Raw genomic sequence first — 11,364 nt, 5'->3', positions numbered from 1 at the left:
GAGCAATTGAGGGAGCAATTAAGGGAGGTGTGTCAGCTACTCAAGTGCAGAGGAGTCACTCCATTCACCTATAAATCACTCCAGCCATCCTATATCACTTCATTGAGCCCAAAATCAGAACACACAAGAACTCCAACAAGCCTTCCTTCCATATTCCTACGAATTTGTTCTTTCTCTGCCATCACCAGCCACCCAAACTCATCCCAAATCACCTCTTTAGTTGCCATACTCTAGACATGAGAAAGTTCTTGGAGTAGCATTAGAAGTGGATAAGCACCTGGAGAAGCCTTGGAAACCACAAGCAACTTCAAAATTGGTTTTCTCTACTCTTATTGCATTCAATATGTTTTCTCATTTTTGCTTAAGTTTCATTTCCATTATGAGTAGCTAAATTCATAACTAGGGCTATGATGTAACCTAACATGAATATTCTGGGTTTATAAGTTGAAGTTTTGAGTTTCAAGTTTGATTCATGATTCATATTCCTATTCTTTATGCTTATCAGTTAATATGCTTGTTTGGATGATTGATCACCATTAGAACTTGTATATTAGCTACCTTGGTTTGAATCAAGAGTAGACACCATGCTTTGATTTTAATTGAACTATGAATAAGAAAAGTATGTATGGACATTCGACAACAGGGATTAGATACATGCTTGGTTGTTTAACTTGTTCTTCTATGCTTAATGGGTTCCTAATGCTTAATTTAGATTAGACAACAAATAATCAAGTTAGGGAATTAGGAGCACAAGGTTAAGACCAGACACCATGGCCTAATCATACTTTAGCTAGAATCAACCTTTGAATCCGAATGAGACTTGTCACTTGACTCCTTATAACCCAGAATTGAATTGTTATGGTGAATCGAATGCCCTAGTATCCCCACCTGTTTTCCAGCCTACAAAAGTACTCTTTGTTACATTTGTTCACCTTGCTTTTGTTTGAAATTTCGTTTTGCCTCATTTGTTCAACAATTACAACCACTCTTGCTTTAAATTCTGTTTTAGACTTAACCTCCTACTTTCTTGAATTTGGTAATCTAAGTACATAACTAGTTTTAACTTCTCAGTCCTCGTGGGTACGACCTTGTACTTGTCTTGCTATACTACTAATTGGCCCGTACAATTGCGAGTTAACATTTTAACAACAAATTTTGGCGCCGTTGCCGGGGACTGAATGAAAGTTCTTCCCTGGTTATGTACCCAAAGTTACCCTATTCTTTTAGAAGTACTAATTAACTCAAATTATTTTCTGTTTCAGGTAGTTTATGTCTACTAATCCTTTCCTTGAACAAGTGAGGTCTTCATTCCAACGTTCGAGATCTTTGAACGCAGGGCCATCTTTGCAACCAAACCGGGTGATCTCTGAAATTCAGAATCGTCTAGAAAAAGAGTTAGCAACTGCAAAAGAGCAAGCCATTGCCACATTTGAAGGTCTTGCTATCCACACTGACCTCCCAGGGTCTTCACCTTCAAATTCGGAATCAAGTTCAGACCAAGAAGAAGAAGAGATGGCTGCCAATGAGTTCATGGGAGACCTTGATATCCCAACAATTCCAGCATCCCCTTCAAGCATCTTGCTGCCCACCGCAGCTCGAAACTATGAGCTTAAATCTTCTCATCTTAATATGCTCCCTTCTTTTTATGGTTTACCTAATGAAGATCCATTAACTCATATAAAGGATATTTTTAATGTTGTGAGCTCTTTTCCCTTGACAGGTGTGACAGAAGAGCAACTTCGAATGAGAGTGTTTCCGTACACTTTGAAAGATAAAGCGAAATATTGGTTGAATTCTTTGAAGCCTGGTTCACTCATGACTTGGGGAGCCATTCAAAAGAAGTTCTTGGAGAAATATTTCTCCACGCAAAAAACCGACATGCTCAGGGACAAGATCCTTCTATTTGCACAACAAGATGATGATTCGTTTTGTGAAGCATGGGAGAGATTCAACGGGCTGCTCAATCAATGTCCTCATCATGGGATTCCATTGAAGCTTCAGATGTGTATGTTTTATAAAGGACTAACCCCCTCTAGCCATAATATTTTCACTAATTTTGCAGGTGGTTCTTATAAGACTAAAACTCCAGAAGAAACATATGAACTCTTTGAGGAGATAGCAATGGAGACCCAACACACCGATACAAGAGGTAAGCGTATTGCTGGTGGTTCTAATGATTCTTCCAGTGTGCAGATTTCCAAATTGGAACAAAAGCTAGATGCCCTCCTTGCATTGAACTCAAGAAACCCTTTGAAGGAAGTGTGTAGCATCTGTGAAACTCATGATCATCCTACCATTTCTTGTCCCTTTGGGGCTGCATATCCAGAATTTGTGCAAAAGCAAGCTAAGTTGGTGAATTCCTACAACCGAGGTCCAATAAATGACCCATATTCTCAAAGTTATAATCCAGGTTGGAGGAATCATCCAAACTTTTCATGGAGGAATACACAGAATCAAGCGAATCCCCCTTCACTTCAAAGGCCACAACAATCATCATCGTTGGAGGATATAGTGAAGCAAATGGCAATCAACCAATCCAATTTCCAGCAAACAACACAAGCTGCCATCTCCAAGTTGGAAGTCCAATTGGGCCAGATAGCTACTGAAATAGCTCAAAGAGAACCTGGGAAATGGCCAAGTCAAACCGTGATCAATCAAAAAAACCAAGAAGCCAAGGCCGTTCATGTGCTCAGATCAGGTAAGATTGTTGATAACAAAGTTGGTTCTGATCTATCAAATGATGTTGTGGTTGTAGAGGATGAAGATGAAGAGGAAACCACAACTATGGAAGGAGAACAACCCAAAACGTCCCAATCTGCTCCTAAGGCCAAATCTGATTCTCAGGAACCCAATCCATTTCAATTGCATAAAAGAGATGACAAATTTGTGCCATCACATCTTCATCAAGATAGATACATCCCACCTCCTCCATATATTCCACCGATTCCATTTACAGGCCGTTTGAAGAAAGCAAATCAAGATAAGGCTTTTAAAGAGATTTATGATATTTTGAGTAAAGTTAATATCAATTTGCCCTTGCTTGATGTTGTTAAACAGATTCCTGCATATGGAAAGTTCATCAAGCACTTGATGACTCACAAGCTCAATTTTACTCCAAGTGAAGAAGTAAAGCTCAACAAGAATGTGAGTGCTGTGTTGCAAAGGAAGCTTCCACCAAAACTAGAAGATCCTGGCAGCTTTAACATTCCCATTAACATCGGAGATAAGGCGGTTGGAAGAGCCATGTTGGACTTGGGAGCAAGCATCAATGTAATGCCATATTCAGTTTATCAGGCGCTTGGCTTAGAAGGGATAAAGAAAACCTCAATTAGTCTTGAACTAGCTGATCATTCTATCAAATATCCAAGAGGTATTGTAGAAGATATTTTAGTTCAAGTTAATACACTCATTCTTCCGGCTGATTTTGTAGTGATGGATATGGAGGATAACCCATATGTAGACCGTGTTGATCCCATTCTCCTCGGGCGACCATTCATGGCCACTGCAGACACAATCATCAAAGTGAAAGATGGCACCCTCTCCATGACTGTTTTGGGTGAAACTGTTGAATTTAAAGTGTTTGATGCTCTGTCTCAACCTTCTATCACTCTTGATACTTGTTTTTCAATTGATGTTGTGGATCATGAGGTTTCTTCTAAAATTGTGCTGAAAAAGTCTAATGATGCTTTGGAAGCGGTCCTAACACAAGAAGAGGAAGATCTCTTTGAATCAGAGTTCCAAGAAGTGATGGCTGCCTTAGAAGTGTTTCAACCATACCCACCATCCTTTAGGCCACCACTTGAGCCTCTTGCATCATCCTCCACAAAATTGGAGCCATCCATTATCCCCCCACCAAAGCTAGAACTTAAACCTCTACCCAATCATCTTAAATATGCTTATTTGGGTGCTAATGAAACCCTCCCTGTTATAATTGCTGCAAGTCTCACTTCACATGAAGAGGACAGTTTAATTGAAGTTCTGAAAGAACATAAAACAGCCCTTGGATGGACCATAGCAGACATCAAAGGAATTAGTCCAAGCATGTGCATGCACCGAATTTTAATGGAAGAAGACAGCAAACCATCTCGTGATGCACAAAGTAGGCTAAATCCCAATATGAAGGAGGTGGTTAGGGCTGAAGTTTTGAAGCTACTTGATGTGGGAATCATCTACCCAATTTCAGATTCTAAGTGGGTGAGTCCTGTGCAAGTGGTTCCAAAGAAGTCCGGAATCACCGTTGTAAAGAATTAGAAGAATGAGCTAGTTCCAACACGCACTATCACCGGTTGGAGAGTTTGCATTGATTATAGGAAGTTGAACACATCCACGAGAAAAGATCATTTTCCCTTGCCTTTTATTGATCAAATGCTTGACCGTTTATCTGGCCATGCTTACTACTGTTTTCTTGATGGATTTTCAGGTTATAATCAAATTCCCATTGCTCCGGAAGACCAGGAGAAAACCACGTTCACATGCCCATTTGGTACATTTGCTTATAGAAGGATGCCATTTGGTTTGTGCAATGCTCCAGCAACTTTCCAAAGATGCATGATGGCAATCTTTTCTGATATGGTGGAACGATTCATGGAGGTATTTATGGATGATTTTTCAGTTTTTTGTTCATCTTTTGATGATTGTCTTCACCACTTGTCTCTAGTGCTTACAAGATGTCAGGAAACAAATCTGATTTTGAATTGGGAGAAGTGTCACTTCATGGTAAGACAAGGAATTGTGCTAGGCCATGTTGTTTCAAACAAAGGAATTCAAGTGGACAAAGCCAAGATAAATATCATCACAAATCTACCACCCCCTTCCTCTGTTAAAGGAGTTAGAAGCTTTCTGGGCCATGCCGGATTCTATAGAAGGTTCATAAAAAATTTTTCAAGCATTTCAAGACCATTGTGTAATCTCCTTGCTAAGGATGCTGTTTTTGAGTTTGACGAGATTTGCATGGAAGCCTTTACGACTTTGAAGAAAGAGCTAACTTCAGCCCCTATTATCATAGCTCCAGATTGGTCTTTACCATTTGAAATAATGTGTGATGCCTCTGACTTTGCTATTGGTGCAGTTTTAGGTCAAAAGAAGAACAAGCTTCCCCATGTGATTCATTATGCAAGTCGGACCTTGAATGATGCCCAACTCAATTACTCCACAACAGAAAAGGAGTTGCTTGCTGTGGTTTTTGCTTTAGAAAAATTTCGTCCTTACCTTGTTGGTTCTAAAGTAATTGTTTATTCTGACCATGCAGCTCTTAGATACTTGCTCACTAAGAAGGATGCCAAACCTCGCTTGATCAGATGGATTCTCTTGCTGCAAGAGTTCGATTTGGAGATTCGAGACAAGAAGGGATGTGAAAATGTGGTGGCTGACCATTTGAGCAGCATTGTGGTTGAAGAGCAAGGAGAAGCTGTACTACCATTGAATGAGACTTTCCCAGATGAACAACTATATGTTGCCCAAGTCAAAGAGCCATGGTATGCTGATTTTGTTAATTATCTTGCTTGTGGTGTTCTTAGAAATGATCTAACTTATCAGGACAAAAAAAAGTTCTTTTCCATGGTGAAACATTATGTCTGGGATGAACCTTTCTTATTCAAGCATTGCCCAGATCAACTCATTAGAAGATGTGTTCCAGAAGAAGAACAAGAAAGCATCCTTAGGCATAGCCACGAATTGGCTTGTGGAGGCCACTTTGGAGCCAAGAAAACAGCACTTAAAATTTTGCAATCAGGTTTCTTTTGGCCTACTCTATTCAAAGATGCATTTAATTTTTGTGTTAAGTGTGATAGGTGTAAAAGGATGGGAAACATAAGCCGCAGGAACGAACTGCCATTGAAGAACATACTCTTTGTGGAACTCTTCGATGTATGGGGTATTGATTTCATGGGACCATTCCCATCTTCCTTTGGTTATACCTACATACTTGTTGCTGTTGATTATGTGTCTAAATGGGTGGAAGCCATAGCCACCAAAACCAATGATCATAAGGTGGTCCTGAAGTTCTTGAGGGACAATATTTTCACAAGGTTTGGTACTCAAAGGGCTGTCATTAGTGATGGAGGCAGCCACTTCTGCAACAAGCTATTTGAAGCACTCATGAAGAAGTACAATATCACCCACCGAGTCTCTACACCATATCATCCTCAAACTTCTGGTCAAGTAGAAATAAGCAACAGAGAAATTAAGCAGATCCTAGAGAAGGTGGTGAATAGTACAAGGAAAGATTGGGCTGCCAAGCTCAATGATGCATTATGGGCTTATAGGACTGCATATAAGACTCCCATCGAAATGAGCCCTTATCGTCTTGTGTTTGGGAAAGCCTGTCACTTGCCAATGGAGCTTGAACACAATGCTTTTTGGGCCATCAAGAAGTTGAATTTTGATCTGGACAAGGCCGGCCATGTTAGAAAGTTTCAGCTCAATGAATTGGAAGAAATTCGACATGAGTCCTATGAGAATGCAAAGCTATACAAAGAACGTACCAAGAGTTACCATGACAGGAACATTCAACGGAAAAAATTCACCAAAGGTATGTCAGTTCTTTTGTTTAACTCACGTTTGCGTCTCTTGCCAGGAAAATTGAAGTCTAGGTGGCTTGGCCCATTCACCGTGGTCAATGTATCTCCCTATGGAGCTGTGGAGATTCAAAATCCTAAAGATGGCTCGACTTTCAAAGTAAATGGACAACGTTTAAAGCCATTCTATGAGGGAGTGTCGGTTGGAATTCAAACTGGTCATGTGGTGGATCATCTTCCCTTCGTACAATCAAGTTAGCTAATGGCATAATGTCTTGCCAAGACATTAACTAAGGCGCTTCTTGGGAGGCAACCCATGTGTTGAAGAATAAGGTGCTTGGTAGCGGTCGACCTAAACGCATCAAGAGGGAGTTTCTCTAATACTTTGTCTTAAACTGTCCCCTTATTATTCTCATGTTCTCACTCATCCTTGTTATGCTTTAACATTGAGGACAATGTTCAATTCAGGTCTGGGGGGGGAGGTTTTCAATTTTTGTTCATTTGTGTTTACAATTTTCGTTCGCTTGTCACTTTCATACAACCAATGCTATGGAGCTGCCATTGAGATTTTCATATCAGAAATTTTACACTTCACAAAGCTTTTGCTCTTAGAATTCTGGTGGCTAAAGTACCATGCTCAGATTCTTGAAGGAAAATAGTGGAGACTACCCTAGTGAGCTATTTAGAGCCTAATTGCTTTCTTGAGAGGGTTTAAAGTGTTTCTATTCCTCATCTCTACTTATTTTCTTCAATTCAGTCTAAATGATCTCATTGTTCCATTTTTGTTGAATACTAAGGATGATTCTCTTTGCAGATATCAGGTGCGTGCTCTCACCCATGAATGAACTCATTGAAGTGATGCTAGGCTCTGCGTGTATAACCATATTATGTGCTTTCTTTTCACCCTACCCATTCGTGTGTTCCATCAGCTCTCTTGCAGCCAAACACTACAAGCCTTTTTCTTCTATCACCCTCATAATTCCCCTAACTTTGTATCTCAATCAGAGATATTTAACCTATTATAGCCATACCCTATAGCTTAGAAATATACCAAGGTGTGCCAAGATAAAGTTTGAAGCAAGGAGGTTGCTGCCCCATGCCCAAATGTAAATTGGTGCGAATCTATGCAGAAAAAAAAAAAAGAAAAAAAAAAGAAAAGAGAAAGATAAAGAGAAAGTGTTTCGATTTGATCTAAATGTGAAATATGAAGTCTATGGCAGATGATGCTATGAAGTTGCAGCCATACCATTCTAAATCAATGACACCTTGCAGATCAATGAAGAATGCAACCTTGGTATGTTCTTAAGTTAGTTGTGTTCCTTCCAATTCTTCCACTTCCCTTAACCTTAGCCTTTCATTACAACCTTGTGAAAGACCTAGCTGATCTTTGAGGATGTATTCATGGGTGCTGGTATGTATGTGTGTATCTCTACTCTTAGTATTTGATTCCCTTCATGAGATCTAACCAAATATTGTGCGTCTATTTCATATACTCACTTATGCTTGTTTGAGAGAATAAAACCATAGGTTCTGAGTGATTGAGTGCTAGATGTGAGAATTAGAGTTGAAGCATGTTCTTCCTTCAAGATTTGAGTATGTTTACTTTGAAGCCGTGTGCCTTTGAGCTATAGCTTCCACTTTACACACTTATTGATCATCTATCTTGGTAACTCTATGGTGTTGGATGCATGATTAAAGTTTTCTTTCATTAGTTGTTTTCAAAGTTAGTTTTCTAACCTTTTGGTGTTAGAGAGTCAGTAAAACGTTTGTGGGTATCGTTTCTGTTAAACCCTCAGGAGACACAACTCTTCGATTAGGGATGCCGAGAGGTTTAAAGGCTTGTTGCATATGCATATTGCAATCGAGTTACCTACAGAAGTGGTTTAGTTAACTTCTTGTTTTGTTTTCAACTTTATTCTCTTTTGTTTTGCTCGAGGACTAGCAAAATCTAGGTCTGGGGGTATTTGATCAGTTCACAATTGTATATCATTTTGTACCCTTCTTGCTTATGATTTGGTTATGTTATTGAGTCAAACGTGTGCTTTTAATCCCTTTTTTGTTTATCATTCAGTTCATTGGGCTCTAGGTAACAATGGTGTCTTTGGATAAGAAAAGATGCAAAATGGTGCAAAAACGAGCAGACTGGGTTACCAACTCATTTCGGCCTTAACATCTTCCTCGGAACTTGGATTTGCCCAAATAAATTGTGGTTGGAAAGATGAGAGTCTGAACTTCAAGATGGACTACTCAAATGCATCAGATAATGAAGTTGAGCCCAATTCGTGAGCCCATGTACACACCAGACCTGACATGTTGAGCAATTAAGGGAGCAATTGAGGGAGCAATTAAGGGAAGTCTTTCCTTGACTTTAGACCTGACATGTTGAGCAATTAAGGGAGCAATTGAGGGAGCAATTGAGGGAGCAATTGAGGGAGCAATTAAGGGAGGTCTTTCCTTGACTTTAGACCTGACATGTTGAGCAATTAAGGGAGCAATTAAGTGAGGTGTGTCAGTTACTCAAGTGCAGAGGAGTCACTCCATTCACCTATAAATCACTCCAGCCATCCTATATCAATTCATTCAGCCCAAAATCAGAAAAAAAGAACTCCAACAAGCCTTCCTTCCATATTCCTACGAATTTGTTCTTTCTCTGCCATCACCAGCCACCCAAACTCATCCCAAATCACCTCTTTAGTTGCCATACTCTAGACATGAGAAAGATCTTGGAGTAGCATTAGACGTGGAGAAGCACCTGGAGAAGCCTTGGAAGCCACAAGCAACTTCAGAATTGGGTTTCTCTACTCTTATTGCATTCAATATGTTTTCTCATTTTTTGCTTAAGTTTCATTTCCATTATGAGTAGCTAAATTCATAACTAGGGCTATGATGTAACCTAACATGAATATTCTTGGTTTATAAGTTGACGTTTTGAGTTTCAAGTTTGATTCATGATTCATATTCCTATTCTTTATGCTTATCAGTTAATATGCTTGTTTGGATGATTGATCACCATTAGAACTTGTATATTAGCTACCTTGGTTTGAATCAAGAGTAGACACCATGCTTTGATTTTAATTGAACTATGAATAAGAAAAGTATGTATGGACATTCGACAACAGGGATTAGATACATGCTTGGTTGTTTAACTTGTTCTTCTATGCTTAATGGGTTTCCTAATGCTTAATTTAGATTAGACAACAAATAATCAGTTAGGGAATTAGGAGCACAAGGTTGAGGACCAGACACCATGGCCTAATCATACTTTTAGCTAGAATCAACCTTTGAATCAATGAGACTTGTCACTTGACTCCTTATAACCTTGAAATTGAATTGTTATGGTGAATCGAATGCCCTAGTATCCCAACCTGTTTTCCAGCCTACAAAAGTACTCTTTGTTACATTTGTTCACCTTGCTTTTGTTTGAAATTTGGTTTTGCCTCATTTGTTCAACAATTACAACCACTCTTGCTTTAAATTCTGTTTTTAGACTTAACCTCCTACTTTCTTGAATTTGGTAATCTAAGTACACCTAAACAATGGAGGTTTCAACTTCTTTTCCATTTCTGCTCCTCCTTGTCTCCTCTTTTCAGCAAGCATGATTCTACTGAATAAGGAAGGCCATCAAATCTCTCTTTCCCTGGATTACCAAATACTTCAATTTGAAAACAATCTTGTACAACATTTGGCTTCAGGGCATCAAACACTTTGAAGGCGACAGTTTCTCCATTAACGGTCATGGTGAGAGTGCCTTGCTCTACATCAATCTTGGTCTTAGCAGTAGCCATGAAGGTTCGGCCAAAGATAAGGGGCAATTCATTGTCAGGAATTGGTGCTTCTTCCATCTCCAAGACTAAGAAATCAGCTGGCAAGATTAAACCTTCTACATTCACCACAACGTCTTCTAGAATGCCCTTGGGGTACCGAATAGTTCTATCTGCCAATTGAATGCTCACAGTTGTGGCTTGCAACTCACCAAGGTTAAGTTTCTCATAAACATGATATGGCATAAGGTTAATGGATGCACCGAGATCAAGCAAAGCTTTTGGAATCTTGAAATCACCAACAATGCAAGGTATAGAAAACGAACCTGGATCCTTTAGCTTTGGAGGTAGCTTTCTTTGTAAGACTGCACTTACCTCTTCACTCAATGCAACTTGTTCATGCTCTTTGAATCTCCTCTTGTTAGTGCATAGATCCTTCAAAAATTTTGCATACTTTGGAATCTGAGCAATAGCATTGAGCAATGGGATGTTGATTTGCACCTTCTTGAATGTTTCCATTATCTCATCCAAGCCTTGATCTTTCTTTGACTTTGATAACCTGCTGGGAAAGGGTGCAATAGGCCTAAAAGCATTAGTTGAAATTGGAACTTGATTAGCATTTGATGATACCTTAGGGCCTGTGCTCTTTCCAGGAGCATTGATGGACTGTTTGTTGGAAGCTGTGGGCTGCCCATGTGGTGGCTGAATGATCTCCACGTTTTCTCCATCTTCTTGCTCTTCATTGGCATCTCCAACCTTATTATCAACTTGTTTACCACTTCTCAAGATGTGTATTGCTTTAGCATGCTCTTGATGCCTTGGATTCACCTCCGTTTGGCTTGGAAAAGTTCCGGATGCTCTATTGCTCATGGAGGATGCAATCTGCCCAACTTGCACTTCTAGTTTGTTCACTGCATTTTGAAGGTTCTGATTGGTTTGCATTTGTTGCCCCATGAACTTCTTGAACATGTCTTGCAATTCTCCCATTTGATCACCCTTTTGCTCTTGCACTTGTTGGGGAGCTTGCTGGAATTGCCTTTGTTGTGTTTGGAATCCTTGGGGAGGTCCTTGAGATTGTTGCACATTTG

The 11,364-nt window shown here is 39.6% G+C and overlaps 2 protein-coding genes and 1 non-coding gene across 3 annotated transcripts; 1 reads left to right on the top strand and 2 right to left on the bottom strand.

The window, feature by feature from the left end:
- The first annotated feature begins 1,269 nt into the window (after positions 1 to 1,269).
- On the top strand, positions 1,270 to 6,857 carry LOC117625427. Its single transcript, XM_034356980.1, is given in 3 exon segments — positions 1,270 to 4,636; positions 4,739 to 5,676; positions 5,782 to 6,857. Coding segments are annotated over 3 exon segments (5,298 nt in total). The 3' UTR covers positions 6,775 to 6,857.
- Positions 1,879 to 1,985, bottom strand: LOC117626818. Its single transcript, XR_004585639.1, has one exon. It is a non-coding gene; the product is annotated as a small nucleolar RNA R71 (small nucleolar RNA).
- Positions 6,858 to 10,060: 3,203 nt separating the features above from the next.
- On the bottom strand, positions 10,061 to 11,263 carry LOC117625426. Its single transcript, XM_034356979.1, has one exon. The coding sequence runs from the start codon at positions 11,261 to 11,263 to the stop codon at positions 10,061 to 10,063; it is 1,203 nt and encodes a 400-aa protein (XP_034212870.1).
- Between the last annotated feature and the right edge of the window lie 101 nt (positions 11,264 to 11,364).

Source organism: Prunus dulcis, chromosome 4, assembly GCF_902201215.1.
Source record: "Prunus dulcis chromosome 4, ALMONDv2, whole genome shotgun sequence".
In the NCBI taxonomy this organism is placed as follows: domain Eukaryota; kingdom Viridiplantae; phylum Streptophyta; class Magnoliopsida; order Rosales; family Rosaceae; genus Prunus; species Prunus dulcis.
Note: the sequence above shows the minus strand (reverse complement) of the source record. Positions and strands in the feature narration are given on the sequence as shown.

Excerpts from the sequence above, each read along its gene's own strand:
- LOC117625426 (XM_034356979.1), bottom strand. The coding sequence starts at position 11,263 with ATGGGAGAATTGCAAGACATGTTCAAGAAGTTCATGGGGCAACAAATG.